The 21,539-nt window shown below is 39.2% G+C and overlaps 1 protein-coding gene across 11 annotated transcripts in view; it reads left to right on the forward strand.

Annotated features, from left to right (window-relative positions):
• Positions 1 to 21,539, forward strand: part of LOC102008930 (cytospin-B) — a 278,140-nt gene that overhangs the window by 221,551 nt on the left and 35,050 nt on the right. For all 11 annotated transcript variants that reach the window (XM_005399302.2, XM_013522199.1, XM_013522201.1 and 8 more), the window contains one exon: positions 4,773 to 4,875. In XM_005399302.2, the coding sequence (XP_005399359.1) occupies positions 4,773 to 4,875 (103 nt within the window). The remainder of the gene's footprint in view (positions 1 to 4,772; positions 4,876 to 21,539) is intronic.

Consider the following 21,539-nt stretch of genomic DNA (forward strand, 5'->3'; position numbering starts at 1 on the left):
TGCTATTTATATATATATATATATATATATATATATATATATATATATATACACACACACACATACATACGTACATACATGGCATGCAGAGTACTTGAGGGGTTGTTAGTTGGCTCGGAATTCTAAAGAGAAGTGGCATTTCTGCCAGGGGTTGTAAAGATGCCATTATGAGCAAGCTGTGGAACTAGACCCTGGGCTTGCTGAGGGCTAGGACTCCGCCAGCCCATACAGTAGGCTCTCAGTCAGTATTGGTTGGGTAGAAGGACGGATGATGAGGCTGTTAGAGCTGGAAAGGCAGGCTAGGGCCCTGCTGCAAACAGTCTTCATTGCCAGTGAAGAAATTCATACTTACTTTGGTAAAGCAGTGGAGAACCACTAAGCCTGTGGGATTTTGTTTTTGTTTTTGAGTAACAGTTAAGATCAGACCTGCTCTTTAAAAAGGATTAATCAAACACAGTGGCATATGAAGAGGATTAAAGAGGGATTTTTGAGAGTAGTGTTTAAAGGGACTTTAGTGAGGATGGAAGGGTGCAGTAGGAGAGGGAAAGAACAGTGAGGTAGGCACAGTGGTCACCAAGAATCTGTCTTTGTTCCCATCTCTTTGCCACCTCCTCCTTTTCAGTATGCTTGATCACGCAGGCCCCAGGAAACTTCCTTCCCCTGCTTCCCCTCCCCCCTGTGTCTTCCTGCTTCTCTATGTTGGGTGGTCTTCTGAGGCACTGTGTGCATCCTGCCTGCAGACCTCTCACAAACCTCCTGTGACTCTGTCATCCACAGTGCTCATCCTGGTCTTCAGCTGTGCCGCAGCTTGACACCACCCACACTCACCTGCCAGCATGACCCAGCCCTTCACTCTATCCAAGCCTGTCTTACTTCTTCCTTTGCAATGTAACATGAACATTTCTGATTGCAAGTATTTGTTTATAAAGTTCCAGCTTGAATTGCCTTCCTTTTGTCCTTTCACACTTCTAAATGCTGCTTCTCCTTCAGCACCAAACTTTCCATGAAGTTTGTACTAACCATGGTAGCAGCATTACCCTTCTCTGACTTTGGTGTCTTATGTTCGTTTGAGTGTTTGATTCCTATGCTTTTGTGTACTGTGACTAGCTTGCACAGTACATACCTCTTTCCCCAGAAAGGCTGTAATTTAATGGATAATAAATATTTTGTCTTACATTTTGTTAACTTTCCTCCACCCTTGTCTGTGCTACACACATAGCATTTTGTTCACTACTTATGAATGGGTGGATAAATACACAAAACTGGCTATGTTACAAGTAAGAACTTTATCATAAATACTATAATTATCACCATGAGTATTATAAAACAATTTATGAAAGTCTGAGTAAGTTCAGATCTTGTACATTTTGGGTGTAACCTACATTTGGACCCAAATAGATGAAGTCATGTGTTCCAAAGGTTGTATCTAAAGCCCCTGATATTATATATTGTCCTGTTTATCTGCGAGACATTTCAGTAATCAAAACAGGTTTTAAGGACCAGAATTAGTAGTATTCTCAGATTGGTACCAGAAATGCCTACAACATACACTGTGTATACCTTTCATCATGAAAAGTTGTTAGTGAAATTAATTTATTTCAATTTTACATGTCATTGAGATTAACCCATGGCAGGATAAAAATGACTTATTTAGAAGTTCCTGACCTACACATGATGGTGCACATTTGTAATCCCAATAGTTGGGAGACTGAGGCAGGAGGATCACAGTGAATTTGAGGCCAGCCTGTGCTACATAGGCCAGCCTGAACAACAGCAAAAAAACACATACAAAAAGAAGTTTCTGGCCTGTATCATTAAATATGGAGGAGAGTAAATCATACTTTTAAGAAAAATATTTGGTGAGTGCTTCTTTTACTCACTCAGAAAGTCTTTTGTTTCAGTCTTCTCTAATTTGTCAGGTTTTAAGGGATAACATAAGGCCAGATGTGGTCACCAGGACTTTGTAGTTAACAGCAACTCTGATCAAAGAAACTCATAGAAAATGACTTTTCAGATCTGTCACACCTGGAAAGAAAAATAGTCATCAAATTGTACAAGGAAAACTTAAATTCATATTTGAACTATATTCCTAAAATCTCTATACTTTAGTTCATATTCCTGAAGTCTAGAATCACTTATTCCTCTTTCTAAAATTATTTAAAATATTTTTATTAAATATTGGATGGATTCTTAAGAGAAGTTTAAACTTTTCCTATGAAAGTTTGATAATTTTAGTATATGAAAAATTGACAGTAAATTAAAAAGGGAAAGTATATAACATCTGTTAACATGCAAAAATATGAAACCCAGTATGCAACTCAAAGAACAGGCCTCTCTATCTTAAGATTAAATATTCTCTTCATAGAAGATAGGACAGTGAGGGTGTAAGCAGTTTTAGAGAAATAGTATATTATTTTTCAGGCAGATAAATGGGCCCCGGAGAACCGACAGTGGTTTGAGACAGAGGTCCTCTGAGTCTAGACATGATGTTGGACCTCAGTCTTACTTCCTATGATGTTAGTCTTTTCTGGCTAGCAAAATTAGAGTTAGAAGAATGAAGGCAGCTGTGTTCCTTTCTTGGTGGATCTGGCTAGATAGAAAAGAGGACTTCACAGAAAGCCTGTTCCTGTGCTGAGAGAGAGAGAAACAAGGAATAATCAGAGGGACTTTACATTCATCAGCTTTCTGTCACTATAATAAATACCTGAGATGATCAACTTAGGAAAAGAGGTTTATTTGAGTTGACAGTTTTTGAGGTTCTAGTCCATGGTAAATTGACCCTGTAGCTTTGGACCTATGGCAAGGCATCACATCAGGCCCAACGTAAAACTGCTTAGCTCAGGACCAAGAAGCAAAAAGGAGAGCAAAGAGTCAGAGAGTCATCCATATTCCCTTTAATGGTCTGACCCCAAAGACCTAAAGGCCTCCCATTGGGCTGCATCTCTTCAACGTCCCACCGCCTCCCAACAGTGCCATTCTGAGGATTGTGTTATAATATGTGGGCCTTTGGGAGACATTCCCAAATAAATTTAACTCTGGTAAACCCTGAATCCAAAGCAACTTCTAAGGCCTCTCATCATGTCAATCCCACCAGCCTGTGGGATTTCTTCTTTTGAGTCCCAGTAATGCCAAAAAAATTAATATGTGAAAGACATAAAGAATAACTGGACAATGGAAATCTACCTCAGTACCTACCTCCCAATTTAAGGAAGAGAAAATTAATACTTTTGAAATTTCTTCTCAGACCCTTTTTATTTATATTACCTCAGTCTTCTCTTCAAGGTAAACATTGGTGTGTGTGTATATATGTATTTTTTTTTTTAAGACAGGATCTCACTATGCAGTTCAGGCTAGCCTTGAACTTGCTATGTAGCCCAGGTTGGCCTTGAACTCACAGCAATCCTCCTGCCTTAGCCTCCTGAGTGCTAGGATTACAGGCGTGCTACCACTGTTTATATTTAGTATTTATCTTTCCTTGCCCTTTTTTTTTGGTACGTTACCACATATTTGCATCCCAAAACAATATAAAAATTATATTATTGAATATTTAAAATTTTATATATGTGAAAACATTGTACGATCTCGTCTCATTCACAATTGTTTCTGTATACATCTACAGTTTGCTAATTTTTTTTCTTACTATACAGTGTGACTATATTACAGCTTATGTGGGCATTTCCCTATTGATGTACATTGGGGTATTTTAAATTTTTTTTTTAACTATTCCTACTATAGTTTTGCCATGAGCATTTTTGTGTCTGTATCCTAATGATATCTATCCTAGGAGTAAACGAAGTACTCTGACACAGTAACCTTAAATGTTTCATAGAGGCACCTCCTTTGCATTCTGTTCCCCTGGGGTCAACCACTTTCTTTTCTAGTACTGCAGTACATGATATTTGGGAAATAGAGTACTGTACAAAAATCCCATAGGATGAGGGAAATAAGATACTGAATAAAAATCCTACAGGAGGGCTAGGGGTTTAGCTCAGTGGTATAACACCTGCCTGGCAGGCGTAAGGTCCTGAGTTTGATTCCCAATACTCCCCCCACAAAAAAATCTTATAGAAATGTAGTTCTGAGTTAATGATATTCACGACAGAAGGAACTATGTGATCTTAAATCCCTTTTTAACATTTGAATTTTTGGCTAGCATAAAAATTAATGCCAGTATTGATAGAAAAATTGGGGCATTAACTGTATGAGGCACATACCCTCTTGCTCCTGAGATGCTGATGTTTAGTAAAGTCACCTCAACTTTGGCTAAATCGTGTACTCAGAGCTGAGTTAATGTTCCACAAATGAAGGAAAATGAGTATCCCTTGGTGTATGTAAAGCTCCTCCTTTTGAAGCATTGTATTTTGCTGATTTCCCTTCCTCTTCATTCCCATCATAACCAGCCAATTGTATTTTGAGTATGACCTTCCCATCTAATTTGTCATAGGTATAGCCTTGAGACATGTAGAGTGGTTTTGGTATAGGTATTCTTAATTCAAATCATACTATGCTTCACTAAACAAAGAAATGGGTGGCTGGCTGGATTTTAAAACAAAATAAACCCTCTTCCCTAAATTATATGCAGAAGCACAATTTAGTTTTTCTTTTACCCCATGAGGTAATAAAATTATTACTAATGTGACTAGTTTGGTTGTCTCATTAGCGTCTCTCTGAATAAAGCTAAGATTTTGCTTTTGCTGAGCTAGATATCTGTTTCTTACACATTTGAGGGTTTCAGGGTCTTTTCCTTACTGTGTATTCTTCTTTCTAACCAGTGTGGAAAGAAGAGACCCTCTGGCAGCCTTGGCCCGGGAATATGGTGGCTCCAAACGCAATGCACTATTGAAATGGTGCCAGAAGAAGACAGAAGGCTATGCGGTAAGGGCAGGTGCAGCCAGTGGGATAGTGGTGGTCCTGCGCCAGGACGTGTTCCAGGTGCGCACGTGCTTGGTGGTCTAATTCACATATAATTGTTAATCTTTCTGTTCTCCTGGGAGGAGTCCCATGGAGGGTTTGTACTTGTGTGCTGCACAGGGCCCCCACATGAGGAGGCAGTTGGGCTGAATGGCAGTGTACATACAGTCCACAAGCCAGAGCCCAAAATGCAGGGTGACAGCTATAGGAAAGGAATGCCCTTTCTTTGCTCACAGAAGGCATGAACTGTCTGGTAGGACTGCTGCAACCTGGAGACAGCTTTTCTTAAGTCATACTCCCAAAGGTACCTTTTCCTAATCACACAAAGGCCCCAAGAGGCTGTCATCCAAAATTTTTATAAAAACTTTCTTTCTATGGCTTTAAGAGTTGTCTAAGTTTAAGAGTTTTGGTTTAACATTTGTGTCTGGTTTAGGAAGACAGTATTTGTTTTCTGTAGAGATTAGACAAGGAAGTAATACCTGATATAGCTTTATTATATAAACCTTTTTATTACAAAACACCATATACAGAGATAAAAATGCATGAAATATAAAGTAGAAGTTCTTGAGTTATTATCTCATCTAGAAACAGAACATTGCCAGTCCTCACAATTTTTGTATTATTTTCCAGTGGTGACCTTTCACTATTTCCTGAGATGCCTGTTGACCTCCATGCCTTCTATTTCAGTTTTTTATGAAAGTCTGTGTCCCTAAATACACTATGTTAATTTTGTCTACACTTCAATTTTACATAAATGGAACAAAAAGCTATATAATACTTGGGTCTGGCTTTTTCACATAGTATTGTTAGTAAGATTTATACTTTGTGTTACATAAGGCTATAGTTTATTTTCTTTACCATTTAGTAACATGTTATATGATTATACCATTATTTATCTACTGTATTGTTCATGGACAGTTGAGTTGTTTCTAGTTTGGGGCCATTTTAAATAGTGCTGGTGTGCTCTTGTACAGGTGTCCTGGAATGCGTATATTCTCATCCCTGTTTGATACATACCTAGGAATGGAATACTGGGCCATAGGATATAGTAGCCAGTGCCAGATTTCTGAAGTAATTGTGTAATGAATGTCCCACTGGCAATTTCTGAGAGATCATTCTCACCAACACCTGGTATTGTTGGTCTTCATTACTCGCTCATTTGGGTAAATATGTAGGGTAAACTATATTCAGATAAAATATACCTTCTTATAGTTTTCTTTGGTTTGGTTTGGGTTTTTGAGACAAAGTCTTGCTATGTAGCCCAGGCTGGCCTCAGACTCACAGTGATCTTGCTGCCTCAGCCTTCTAAGTACTGGCATTACGGGTGTGCACCTCCATGGCTGGCTCTTACTGTGGTTTTGATTTGCATTTTCCTGTTGGATAATGACATGGATCATTAATGGTATGAATTAAGCATGATTGCCATTTGGATAGTCTTTGTGGAGATGGAACTGCTCACGTCTTTTTTTTTTTTTTTCTTGGTACTGACTTGAACTCAGGAACTTGCACTTTCCAGGCAGGCACTTGTGCCGCTGAGCTGTATCTCCAGCCCTCAGGTCATTTTTATGATCTGATCTGATCTGATCTGATCTGATCTGATGTTATTTATGGTGGTGCTGAGGCCTGAACCCAGGGCCTCATGCATGCTGAGTACACACTGCAACTGAGTTACACACCCAACTCTTGCCCATTTTTTATCACCTTGTCTTTCTCTTCCTTACTGTTTTTAGAAGTTCTCTATATATGCTATACATAAGTTCTGTGTCAAAGAGATGTATGGTAAATACTTTCTCCCATTGTGGCTTGAAGTTTCACTCTTGCAATGAAGACTTTTAATTTTAATTAAGCATAATTGGTCAGTCTTCTGTAATAGCCAGTGCTTTTGTAAGAATCCAGAGTTAGAAATATATTGTTCTGTGTTTTCTTCTAGAAGTTTTACTGTTCTGCTGTTCACATTAGATAGATACCCTGTTTAAAACTGCAAGCTCCTATGTTCTTTTACTGAATGAAGCTCAATCATCACTTACTTTTATTCCATTTTTCTAAAATTTCTGAAGTGCTACCACATCTCCTTCCCAGCCTCAAGCTTTCAGGGATGGCAGGAACAGAGCAGAAAAGAAACGAGCAAGTAACTGGGCCCTCCACCAGCCCAGATAGCTGAGAAACAGCTGAGATTCTCCTTGTGTTGTCAGCCACTGTCTTAGTTACTTTTCTCATTGTTGAGACAAAATACCTGATACCCACAAGTTAGTAGAGGAAAGGTTTATTTCAGCTCATAGTTTGTAGAGGTTTCCATCCACAGTTAGCTGGTTCCAAGGTAGCATATCTTAGCAGAGGGGCATTGCAAGGGAGAAATAGTCCATGGCAGGCAGGAAGGAAATAGTGAAGCAGCCCCAGCAAGCCTGCCTTTTTCTGTCATTTTATATTTTATTCAATCTACAAACCTATTGATTGGTGCTACCTAGGGTGGGGCTTCCATTACCCACACCCTTAATCCACATTTACACACTTTAGTCCAGCCTCCTCCAAAACTCCCTACCTATAACCACATGAGGTTTTGGGGGGACATCTAGGTATAAGCCATAACAGCCATTCACTGTCTTTAACATCAGAATCTACTCAGGGATATAAGTATCTGGCATCTTGGTAATTTTAGCATTGCCTTCTTCTTTGTCAAAAAGAAAAAAAAGATGGACATGGTGGCACACTCCTGTAATCGCAGCACTCTGGGAAGCTGAGGCAGGATCTCAAGTCCAAACCTCATCCTAGCAAGAACCTATCTCTAAATTAAAGAATCAAAAATGTTGGGGATAGAGCTGAGTATGAGGGCCCAGGAATTCAGTCTGAAGTTCCACACAAAAGAGAGAAAGAAAGAAAAAAACCTAGTCATGTTTATGATTGATAACAGAGGCTTCCAGAGGACACACTTGCTTCTAGCCCATTCTTGATCCATTGAGTAATTCTGTACATCCAGTGTCAGCCCCAGTCCAAGGGTCCAACTGTCCCGAAAATGGAGGCTACCCAACATCATTGGCGTTTGTTGACCTCTCAGCCACACAGCTGAGGAAGCAAAACAGGAAATCCAGAGAGTGGAAGCTGAGTATGGGAGGTTTTAGTATGAAGGAAACGGGAATGATTATAGAAAATTGAAGAAAACAAAAAGAATAGTCAGATATGAAGCTGTGACTGTGGCTGAACTGGCAGTGCGGGTACTGTTGGGTGCTGTTGCTTCCCCTGTGCACAGATGAGTTGAAGGAAGTGTCAGAAGGATATAAAGAGACTATTTAAATTTCATAAGGCATCGGCCCTTTGTGATGTAATATTAGTATAATTAGGTAGCCAAGAGAAGATAGACAGGAAGATATGTGCAATTATACTCCTGAGAATAGTATTTCCTGCTGTAGCAAATTTTTTGTTTTCATGAACATCTTGGATTAGTTTTCAAAACATTTACATTTAATGAAATCCACAATTCATTTTGCCTGAAGAGTGTTTTTCACTCATTGTTAAATGTCTGGCTATTTAGAGAGAAATATAAAACATATGTGTCTTACTTGCTTTTCACAAAATATTCTTTGTCTAGGCCTGTTTGTCTAAGATACCTTAGAGGCATAGTCTCTCAGAATCAGATTGCCAAAATAAATTATTGAAAACTCAGGTGGTTCATAGTCTTTTGGAAGCCCAGTAGCTGTGTATATTTTGACTTAAAATAGCTTTCTTTTTGCAACAAAGTATTATATGATGCGCCATGTCAAATTCATCGATATATTAATTCAGTAATGAATTGTTGTGGAGAGATCTGCTCAATGCCAGGTAATGTTTTGGATGCTGGGGGTTGGCAATAAATGAGATAGACTCTTGTAGAACTTCTTGTGGACACTAGCAATTAATTTAAAAAGTAAAATCTATACTACATTAGAAGAGAGTGGATGCTGTGGAAAAAAATAAAGCAAGGAAAGAGGTTTGGGAGTGCTGAGTGAGCGGACAGTATATACTAGGGTTTTTTTCTATACATACCTGTTATAAAACTGGAGATTAATGGTGATAACTAGAACAGTTATAAAATAGAGCAGTAATTTAAGAACAGTTTTAGCAATATACTACCATAAAAAAGTTATATGTATGAAATTTTCTATTTAATATTTCCAGACCACAATTGACTGTGGGTAACTGAAACCATGGAAGAAGAAACTGTGAATAAGGGGGTGACTACTAGACCCCGGGGTCTGTGTTAGTTACTATATGAGTTGGAATTTGTTTACTGTATCAGTTGTTTGTTTTGCAGTACTGGGGATGGAGCCAAGGAACACTTTACCACTGAAGCATATCTTCAGCTCTTTTATCTTAAGACAAGATCTCAGTAAGTTGTTCAGGCTGGGCTCAAACTTGCTAAGCCTCAAGCCCCAGTGTCCCAAATAGCTGCTATTACAGGCGTGTACCACTATACACTGCCTCAGTGGGACTGTAGGTACACATGTTGGTTTGAACTCAGCAGCACTAGGAAGTGAGTAGCAAGAAGACCCATGTAGCAAGCTTCAGACTCAACTTCTAGGGTCCTGAAGTGGCCCTGGGATTCATATGGAGCCTTCTGTGGAATGAGGCCTTCCCTGAGCTCGAAATGGCTCTCATTGGAGAGGAGACCCTTCCACACATTCTGTTCAACTCAGACATCCTTGGGACTTCTTTGGAATAACTCAGATATCCAGAAAAGCCCTAAAAACTACTCTTTGTGCCTAAACTTGGTGATTTGCCTGTTAGCTAGGGAGCCCTGGCCCGGGGAACCCTATCCCTCCCTTTCTTGTCTCCTGTTGTGCCTGGCTTTGTATTTTGATGGAGAAATTTCCAACTCTAATATCATTACTAGTTAGAATTCTGAAGGAGTAAAAGCCAAGGTGGTAGATATGACAAACAGAATTACAAGAACACCCCCTGCCTATAGCCACTGCCCTTGTGAAATCTCCCATTTATATGGGTTATGACATAGGTCCAAAGATCCTTCAGAGTCTTGTGTGTGGAAGATGATTGGATCATGGGGATTCTTTACTCATCGTTGGGTTCATTATTGATGAGTTTGGCAGCTAAATATGTTGTTAGGAGGTTGGGCTTGATCAGAAGAGCTTGGTCCCTGAAAGTGCGATCCCTGTCACTGGTTCCGCCCTCTCTCTCTGCATCCTGGCTGCTGTGGGTGGGCACCTCCTCCTCTGTTGTGCCCCTCTACTAGTCTGCTTCTGACTGAGCCTGCTGACCATGTCATAAACCTCTCTTTGAAGTTTAAGTTGTGGGTGGTAGGTATTTTGTCTCAGTGAAGGGAAAATGACCAAAACATAGCAAAAAGGAGGTTTCCTTGTGTACCTCCCCTAATCAAGAGTTTTCTCTGGCTTGGGGTAGATGTCAGAGATTTCAAGCTAAGAAGCACTTGACACTGTTGATGGTCTTGGGGGCGGTGCTTGAAAAGGATCTAAGAGGGGGCCCCAGGATACAGAAGGCAAGAAAGGAGCTTTTCAGCATCTAAACATCAGAGTTCTGGGGGTTGGGGGTTGGGGCGTCACTCAGTGGTAGGGTCCTTGCCTACCATGGGCAAGTCCTCGGATTCCAGTCCCAAAACCAGGGTTAAAGAAAGAAAGAAAACTGGGTGCTGTTGTCAACATAGAAGTAGTTTTGATTCATGGCAGTTTCTGGGAGAAACATCATATGGACACTTCCAGCACTGACCTGAGCCAGTCAGTCAAGTGAGTACTGACTGTGGAATGACCAAACCAGCTTTAGATCAAGGTGGAAGTGAGGAGAAGGGGGTCACCAACTAACCTTATTCATACACACACTCAAAGAATATACAGTCATCCCTCTGTATGCACAGGGATTGATTTGAAGATTTCTCAAGGATACCAGAATTGATGGAGGCTTACGTCCCTTATATATAGTGTTGTATTTGCATATTACTATCCATGTCCTTCATATACTTTAAAGCTTGTATCTCACATTACCTAATACAATGTAAACACTATGTAAATAGTTCATTATACTGTGTTGTTTAGGGAGTAATGGCAGGAAGTCTGTACATGTGTAATACAGGTGCAGTTTCTTTTAATACTGACTGTACTTCCAGTCTGAGATTGGTTGAACCCACACCTGTGAGTACAGAGGGTTTGCTAGGTGCTGTGCTCAGCAGCTAGGTCTACATCTCCAAAAGTGGGGTAGGTCAGGATAGTGGGGCAGACAACAAAGAAAGAACACAAAAAAGGAAGGGAATAGGCCCCAGGGCTCTGCAGAGAATTAGAAGCAAGCAAAAGTGTAGGGGCGCTCTGGACAAGAGAGGCCTGTCTGAGCCAACATTTGTACTGTGACAAGAGCAGTAAGAAGAGCCAGCCCAGTGGACATGGATCGGGTGAAATCTCAGGCAAGGAACAGTTAGTGCAAAGGCCTTGGGCAGAAAGAACTTGTTATGTTTGAGAGGCAGAGTGAAGAAGTAGTAGCTGGGGATAACAGCCAAGTGGATATGCAGTGGGTAGGGCTGAGATTGGAGAGGTGAGCATTTGAATAATGGGTTTATTACTTCTGGTAGAAATAAGGTTGGAGGCTCCTGGGTTGGTGTGCACCCTCAAAGCAGAGGTGGTAACTTGCCCTTTGCCGTACCCCAGCCGGAACCGTTATGTGACGTCCTGTAACCACTCACTTGCCTTCAGTTGTGTTTGTTGTTTACAGCCCTGCCTTCCAGAGTTTTGAGTAACCTCTGTGTCACAGGCTCTGAAAGCTACCTATGCCTCCAGATCCTTGAGCTTAATATAGTGAACTCCATATGAGTTAAAAGATTTATTTTAAATTAATAACTATAATATGAATAGCTGTGATGACTGTATTGCTGATGTCTGAAGATGTATTGAAAGGAACAGTTCATGCTTAAAATTTTTTATGTGCTGACCAATTTTGGATGCTTATATCTGATAATCTGAGCAACTGATTTGAAGGGAACAATATGCAGTGGAACTAACATGGTGAATTCCTACCATCTTGTCTAGTGAAACTCTGTATTATCGCTAATGTTTTATCTAATAATTATTTTCTTACTCTCTTTAATGGTTTGAGCAATCTTCCATTCTCACATCTGGTAATCTGAAAAGTGTAGTTGAAGATAACAATATGTAGTACAACAACCACTGTTAATTCCTGTCATTTTGCCTTGAAACCCTGTTTCACTTTAAATGTTCTTGCTTTGGTTTGTTTATGTTTGTGATGCTGGTGTGCTGCTATTGTTCTTTTTTTTTTTTTTCCTCATTTACTACTCTCTTTAAAATTAAATTTAAAAAATAACTATAATTATAAATAAAATATTAACATTATTTAAATTAAATGTTAAAATTGTTGGTTGTCAAAGAAATGCAAACGAAATTTCATTACTTATTCTATTAGTTTTTTTTTTAACAATGAAGTGATCAAAATGATAATCCTGCTGTACCAGTATTTGCAGCGCACGTGGATGGCAGGTTTGGGAAGAAAATTTAGCAACATGTATCATGAATCACACTGGGCGTGATGGTGTACACCTATGATCCCTCAAGGGACTGAGGTAGAAGGATTGCCAAGAGTTCAAGGCCAGCCAGGGCTACATAGTGAGACCCTATCTCAAAAAAAAAATGCCCTTTAACATAGAATTAATTTGTATTTCTAGGTATCTGTGTCAAAGAAGTAATCATAGACACCTGTAAAGATGTAATTACAAACAAGTTGAGTATGGTTTTATTTATAATTACTTAAAAAGAACTGGATATGTTATAAACTGTTAAACTAACAGTAGGAGAATCATAAAGTATGGCATGTGAATATATATGTGTAAATATATTACTATAAAACCTTTAAACATCATGTTTGGGAAATTTAATGGCTCAGGAAAAAGCTTTGTACTACGCCAAGTCAAAGAGCATAAACTGACGTAGCTCAGTCAGAGGTAGTGCCTACAAGTGTGAGGCTCTGGGTTCAATCTGTTACAAGAAAAAAAGGGGGAAAGAGAGCAGATTCTCAGACAGACTTACAGTATTTCACTTTTGTAAAGAAATATTGGTGATTGTTTCCTTTTTTTACAGTTTCTACAATGAACATGTATTGCTTTTACTAGAAGAAATAGTTTAAAAAAAATTTTTTTTTTAGTGATGAGGCTTGAACCCAGGAGCTCCCTGAACTATATACTCGGCCCCAAAACTATCTTTTTAAAGCAAAGGAGGCAAACACAAAACACCACACGTTACATGATTCCACTTACATGTAATGTCCATATTAGGCAAATATATAGAGACAGAAAGTAAATCCAGGATTTCAGAGGGTGGAGGCCCCAGTGAATGAAGAGTGACAGGAAGTGGGGCGGGGCCTCTTCTGGTGTGCTAAGGGTGCACAGGAAGTAGTGTAGTGGTTGCATAGCCTCACGAATGTACTCAAAACTACTAAACAGCATGCTGTAAAAGGGTGAGGTCTATGGTGTATGACTTACATCCCCCAGAGTCATTATTTATTTAAAAATAATACAAATAGAAGAGCCTAAGTAGGAGGCTGGGAGATGGTGGGTGGGGATAGACGAGGAGGGCGGTGAGATAAGAATGCTACTTAAACTACATCTTAAACTGTAACTTCTTTAAAAAGTACATGTTTTACTTTGTTCATTAAGACATAATTGAAATAAAACAACACAGTAAAACAGAGGCAAGATGTGGTATCTAGTTTTTATTTGGGAGGTGGGTTTCACAAGCAGTCATTTTATTGTTGTAACTCAACCCAAATATATTCTTTGCATTGAATTTTATTCTTATATCATTCTTTATAATTTGGAGGTAGAAAGTCTGAGCGAAAAGGTCATAAAGATATATCACAGTCAATAATTAAACCAGGTTTTTTTTTCTGAGAAAAAAAGTTTAAAGCAGAAAGCAATACTGATGGAAGGTATGTTCTTTTGGAATTATAACACCAGGAATGGGCTTTAGGGTCCTGTTGGGTTGGTTCCCATCCACATCTTTGCTCTCTCACTCCAAACCATGTGACAGTTAACAAGCTAATAATTTTTTTTAAAATTGTATCTTTTACATTTAAGATATAGCCTGGCATGGTGGCGCATGCCTGTAATCCCAGCACTTAGGAGGCAGAGGCAGGAGGATCACTGCAAGTTTGAGACCAGTCTGGGCTACAAAATGAGTTCAAGACCCAGCCTGAGCTGCATATCCAGACCCTGTCTCAGAAAGACCAAAATTAATTAATTAGTTAATTAATTAATTTAATTAAGATATAGCCATGGATCTAGCTCAGTGGCAGAGTGCCTGCCTGGCAAGCATGAAGTCCAGAGTTTGAGTCCCAGTACCCCCCCAAAAAACAAAATATAATAAAGTTAAGATATAAACAGAAGATGGATTTTTAAAAACCTAAAAGTGTCCTTATCCTGATTCTCACAAACTGTATGTAACTCATAATTTTCTCATTTTGTCATAGTCCCGTTTGTTGTTTGTTTATTTGTTTGGTTTTTTTGTGACAGGGTTTGCTTTGTATAATTCAGGCTGTTCTCACACTCTGAGCGGTCCACCTGCCTCAGCCTACCAGGTGCTGTGATTACAGACCTATACTATCATGCCCAGCTTCTTATTTTATAAAGATAGTAAAAATGAACATTTTTTATGATCAAAATTTCTGCCATTTGAAATGGTAAAAATGTGGGTCTGAACAAAAGATAAAAGCTTTTGTTTAGATAAAGTGTCAGTTGACTGTGGCCCAAAAGCAAATCTAGCCAGCCCACTATGTGTTTTTATAAATAATTTTATTGGAACACAGCCCACCATTCATATACATACTGTCTACTGCAACTTTTGCTGTAATTGCAGACCTGAGTAGTGTAATAGAGATCTTTTGGGTAGATGACCTATAAAACCAAAGTTACTTATAATCTGGCTCTTTAAAGAAAATTTGCTGACCCCTTGCCTTAGATAAATCTAGGAAAGAGTTCTTGTTACTCAAATCCTATTTGGTTCTTGCTTTTCAAATACTAAGCAAGGATTCAGCAGCCAAGGGATTTACTTGAAAGTTTATATATGTAGTTTCTGATTTTGTATTATAAGAATTCAGGTAGTGTGGATACCTACATCATCTCTAATGGACAAAATGACATCTTTAAGCCTGATTTTAACATGGTTTTTCTCTTCTGAAGAAAGAAAACAGCTTTTGTGTTGTCCAAACTGCATCTTCTTTTGAATCTGGACAGCTTCCATACTGCTGGCAACTTCTGTTTTTCAGTCTCTGAATTCTCACAGATAAGAACTGAAATATGCTTATCCCATAGCAAGCAGCCTATGAAATATCAGATCCTTTGGGCTCTGTGTGTTTTCTTTTTTGAGACAGATCCCTTGAGGACTACAATTATAAAAATAAAAACTCTTTTTGGTACTCTTTTAACTCTCATCAGAGAAGCCCTTTTCCTGACTTCATTACAAAAATAGATTCCCAAAGCCAGGCGTGGTGGCACACACCTAATAATCCCACAGGCATTGGGAGGCTGAGGCAGAGGATTGCTGCAAGTCTGAGGCCAGCCTGGGCTACATAATGAGACCCTGTTTCAAAAATAGATAGATAGATAGATTGATTGATTGATTGATTGATTGATTTCCAGTAGGAAATGAGTGTCATCCTAGGGTTCTATAGAGGCCACTTTTCACCCATCCTCTCTGGTTCTCTGCAGCTTATGACACAGTGATTTGTGAAGACATTTTAAATGGCATATGCCTTGGCTTACAACTGATGCAAGAGTAGAATTTGCTGGAAAATAAAGCCAATGGTCCTTATTTCCCAAATGGCAGTAGACACACAGTCTCCTCGTGATCCTTCTAGTTTGTTTTCTCCCTCGAGCTGGAATGCTTCAGTGCACCCTCCCCACTCCTGGGTGTGTGTGCATGCCTTCATCTGTGAAGCTTTGAGCCATAAGAATGACTTTCTGAGCAAAAATGTCAAGAGAAAGGGTGCAAAAAGACCTGTGAGGTGGTTTGTACAACAGCTGGGGAGGGACTCACACCTTCACCTGCAGTGAGCTGGAGCCTGATCTGCATGGAGCCTTGGACAACTAGTAATTCATGCCCATGAGATCATAAACTTCTAACGTTATGTTATTTTTAGTGATTTTTTTTCATGACTCAGTTGCCTGGTACTCGAACGTGGATTACTGCAGTGCTCAGGCATGGACTGCATGGGTGACAGTGGGGAGAGGATACAGTGCCCACTTTGCTTCCTGTACCTCCCACCCACAGTCAGTTAAACTGAAACCCAAGTGTGCTTTGGTTACTTGGTGAGTAAAGTGCAATGATGACCAGTAGCAGTATTTCAACCTACCTTCACTTGTGTGTGCCTGTGAAGACAGATGTTTATTGTTATTATGCAGACATGTAAGTTTCCCTATTTGGTTATTAAACTTGGGCAACCACTTCCATCGAACTGGATAGACATTGATGCATTAGTTTCACAAAAATAAGGTCAGATATCCCACTAGTTTTATGTTCATGTTGCCCTTCTTTTTTAATGTTACAGTGAAAAATATTTTAGAATAAAATTTTGTTGCTTATATATACTAACTTTATCATGTATTTTATACGCAGCCTAAAGCAATTCCTCTTCACTCAGTGAGGCCCAAATAAGCCAAAAAGTTGAACACTCAGAGACCACAGAAGCAGCTGTCACAGTCTAGGATGGGCCCATCAGCCCATTCTCAGGAGTGCTGGAAATAAAACTGAAAGATGATAACACTGTGAGAAACCTGGATGCTGTTGGCAGCCGTGTTTTTGCCGCCGTGCAGAAAAGAGTGAATGTAGCAGACCCAGTGTGGCTGTCCTTATAAAGGCTGCTCACATGGCTAGCACTTGCAGGATTCCCCCACCCTATTTGATAAGAGTGGCTCACTGTGCCGAAACTGTTTTCAAACAATAGTCTGTGCTAAATGACTGTTTTCCTCCTGGATATCTGGAATGTGGCATGTGCTAGGCAAAGGGGCAGGCGCCTGCGGGACCAGTCCCCAGGGAAACCTGGACACCAGGTCATTAACGGCTTCCCAGATCAGCATTTCATGCACGTTGCTGCAGCCACTCGGTGAGGGATTGAGCATGTCCTCTGATTCCTCTGGAGAGGACTCTGAGAAGCTTATCCTGCGTCCTCTGGACTTCATTCCATGTGTCCTTTTCTTTTGCTGATGTTCTTTATGGTGCTGGGCATAGAACTCAGGACCTCACATGTGCTATGCAAGGGTTCTGCCATTGAGCTACATCACTGGCCCTTTTTAAAATTTTATTTTGCAACACAGTCTCACTGAGCTGCCAAGACTTACCTCAAGTTTGTGAACCTCCTACTTCAGTCTCCTGGTACCTAAAGTTACAGGCATATGCCACCATGCCTGGCTCTTCACTGGTTGGGTTTTATGTCATTTCACTATGATAGATCTGTGAACTATAGCAGCTCTGAGCAGCTGTGACTCCCTCTTAAGTCGCATGAGTCTTAGCAATTGTTGGACCTGGACTCTTTGTTTTAGCTCTCACAAGAAGTGAAGTCTGGCACAACCTGCATGGGCCTTGGTGACGTCATGTTGAAACCAAGAAGCCACATAGAAAGGCCACATTTTGTATGATTCCTTTTATATGAAAGATGCCAAATAGGAAAATGCATAGAAAAAAAGGCAGACTCATGATTGTCAGGGGCCAAGGAGAAGAGGGAGGGAGTGTGAAGTATTGCTTCATAGGTACAGGTGACCTTTTGGGGAGATGAAAATGTTCTAGAACTAGGTAGAGGTGGTGGCTGAACAACACTGTGGGTGCACTAAAAGCCGCTGCTGTCTTGTACACTTTAAACAAGTTTAAAATGGCAAAATTTTGTTACAAAATTTTACCTCAATTTTTATAAGTAAAAATGCCATGGTGGATATCATGCCTTTTGTGTTTGTGCTAAGCATCGGTGAAATTGTTCTGTTTTTGTAAAATGAATACCTAGAAATGAGTTTACTTTGTGAAACAGTATGTTGGTGTCTCCATTTTTCCATCTGTTATCAAATTGATTTTCTGTAGAATTACTCTGTTTATACTTCCATAGACAATATATGATTGTGGATTCTCTATTCTGAATCAACATTTTTGATCTTTTTCAGTCTGAGGGGAAAAAATGACATTTCTTCTAATTTTTCGTTATAGTTTGTTAATCCTCTATTTTTCTTTCCTGTGTGTATTTCTTCTGTGAATTACTCTGCTAGTAATTTTCTGTTTGTGTGGTCATTGTTTTTCCTCAAAATGAGGGCTTTTTTCAGAATTGGTTTGGTTTGGTTTGATTCAGTTGGTTTCAGTTTGGGTTGTTTTGTTCTGTTGGTTTTTTTTTTTTTTTTTTAAACTGGGTCTTGCTGTTCAGGCTGGCCTCAAACTCATGGCAATCCTACTGCCTCAGTCTTCTGAGTGCTAGGATTACAGGCCTGTGCCATCTCTGATTTGGCTTTTTAAGAGACAGAATCTCACTCACTATGTAGCCCAGGCTGGCTTCAAACTCTCAGTGATCCTCCTGAGTGTTGGAATTGTAGGTGCACACTACCACACCATCTTTCTCCTTTTATGATCTTGTGTATCTCATAATTTTTCTTACTCCTACCCCCCTTTTTGGGGGGGTTATTACAGGTTGAACCCAAGGTCTCACTGAGCTATATCCCTAACCCTTTTTAAAAAAATTTTTCAGACAGGATCTCCCTGTCACTAAATTGCCCAGGCCAGGCTTGAACTTTTCAGTCAGCCTCCCAGAGTGCTGAGGTTATAGGCATATGCCACTATAATGACAGATACTTTAATATATCATCTTTTTTTTAATCTCATCTTTAAATATGATTGTTGTATTGTGTTTTGATAAATACTCTCTTAACTAAAGGAAGCTCACTTCTCTTTTGAGCTTAATGAGAGGATTTTTTTGTTTTGTTTTGTTTTATACTGGGAATCAAACACAAGGCGTTGCGCTTGCCAGGCAGGCGCTTGTGCCACTGAGCTATATTCCAGGCCCCTGAGAGGACTTTTTAAATCCCTTAAATAAATGAGAATTATATCAATTACCTCTTTGTCATTTACTGAAATGTAAGTATGATTTTTAAAATTTTCTTCCCAAACTGAGGATGTAGTTCAGTGGTAGAGTATTTGCCTACCATGTTCAGGTCCCTGGAGTAGGTCCCAGCACTGCAAAAGCAAAAAATCAAACATCATTTCTTTTCCTTTAACCCACTAATACAATTAACAACATAGATATGTTTCCTAGTGGGAAAATGTATATTCCAGGAAGCAGAATTCCAACTTGGTCGTAGAGTATTGTTCCAAGGGGAAAACTTCCACTCGATTATGGTTATTCTTTAATACAAAGAATATTGTTTTATGTTCTGTTAGTAATAAAGGAACATTTGGCTTGTCATTGTATGGTTTAGGTATAAATGAAGTTTTGTATTTTATAATAAGGTCTGGCTTTTTTGTTATGATGTTTACAAGCACTAAAACCTTACATATACATATTGCAGAATACAGTAGATATTTTACTGCCTTCTGTGAATAAGTTTGGTGACAGAATTAATTCTGAACCAAAGGAAGTGTTTTCTACTCTGAATATAAGACTCTGATGCTCCAGACTGACCAGTGATAACCTAATTTTTTAAAAAATGTTGGGTAGCAATTGGGAAACCTTTAATGTGAAAATTCCAGACAATTTCTGTGTTCTCTAAAAATGAATACTTAAATACTTAAATTTTCCTTGAGACCAAATGTTCTTTTCTTCTAGTGCAAGTCATCTGAAAGGACCCTTTAGTTGCACAGATACAGAGCACCCTCCACTCCTTGCCTGTCACATGTGTGTGCCAAAGCCCGCCCTTGGTCCCTGAGCCTGGCTAAGGGATGGAGTGTATTCTTCACTTCATGGCCCATTGATCTGTTGACTTCTAATTGAAGTGTGTTGAGGTCTTAACTCTAACTTTGAGTTTGGTCATAATCTTTGATTCCGGAGTTTTTGTTTTAGATATTTTCAACCATGAAGATTCCTAGCATTTATACCTTCTTGGTAGGTTACGACTGTTACTTCAGTTAATCCTTTCAAGTAAAAAATTTACATTTTACGATATCAATATAATGCTGATATATTTACATTTATAGTATGTCAATATGTGATATAATTTACATTTATTATATTTATAATGTTTCCATTTATTTGTATGAGGTCATTATATTTCCTTTATTTTCATCCTTTTTTAGTCATTTGTTTCAGGTGTATTTCTTAGTTTAGCTTTAATCTGAAACCTCTAGCAGGAAAATGTAACCCATTCACATATTCCTGTGGCTATGACTATGTGTTTTATCTTGTTCTTGTTATTTTATTTGCATTTGTAGGGCGCTGGGGATTTAGCTCAGCGGCACAGCGCCTGCTTGGCAAGCATAAAGTCATGAGTTCAATTCCAGGTACCTGAAAAAAAAAAAAAAAAGAGAGAAAGAGAAATGAGATTATTTGCATTTGTAACATACTTACTGATTTCCTTTATCTAGATTTCCAGTCATCTCATGGCTACATGATAAGGTATATGGGTTGAAAAGGTGGGAAGATACGTGCAATCTTGACTGAAAGCTGAGGAGCCTATGGGGGTAATTGTGAGGTTTAAAGTTAAAGTCAATTTTTGTTAAATTTGAGCAGAATAAACATCTTTTCCAATCAAACATCGACAGCAAAAATTTTAATATACAGCTCTAGAGCCAATTACATTTATGAGAAAAGGTTAAGCTGGCTTTGTTGGACCCAGAAATCAGAGTTGGAAACACAGCCTAGGCCCAGTTGCTCTTACCAGGGACACTTCCTAGGGAAAACAGGAAGTGTGTGCCTTATGCATGGGCTGGGCCAACAGGTGACTGTCACCAGGTATGTCAGTCCATTTTCTGACCATTTTCTTAAAGTACATGAGGCTGGGTACTTCATAAAGAAAAGAGTTTTATGTAGGTCACGGTTGTGGAAGTTTGGCCTGTGGCATCAACATCAGCTTAGCTTTGGTGAAGGCCTTATGGCAGATGGCATCACTTTTTATTTTAGTTTAGTTTAGTTTTGTTTTGTTTGTTTTTTGAGACAGACTCTGTAATTCAGGCTGGCGTTGAACTTGTGGCAATCCTCCTGCCTCAGCCTCCTGAGTGCTGGGCTTACAGGAGTGGACTACCATACCTGGCTATCTCTAAATATTTTTAAAAGCTAGAAGAAAGGATTTTGAATGTTTTCTCTGCCAAGAAATGATAAACATTTGAGGAAATAGACATGTTAACCCTAATTGGAACGATAAAATATATACATGTGTGGAAACATCCCATGGCATCCCATAAATGTATACACTTTTTATGTAACAGTTAAAGGTAATTTTTTAAAAACTGTCAGTGTACATGTTTTCATATATGTAGAAATATTGGATCTAATGCCAGTGTTAGGAAGTAAAATAATATTTTCAAAATAAAATATTATAAGAGTGTTTCCTCCTGTTAGGAGCTGAGGTTAATTCAGAGCATCCTCATCCTCTTTCCTCCTGTGGGCCGTCAGTTCAGGCCAAGGGCCTGTGAGGTTCAAGTGTGCTCAAAGTGTGAACCAGGCCATCTACC

This window comes from Chinchilla lanigera, unplaced genomic scaffold (genome assembly GCF_000276665.1).
Source record: "Chinchilla lanigera isolate Chin_1 unplaced genomic scaffold, ChiLan1.0 scaffold00066, whole genome shotgun sequence".
NCBI classification, from domain to species: Eukaryota; Metazoa; Chordata; class Mammalia; order Rodentia; family Chinchillidae; genus Chinchilla; species Chinchilla lanigera.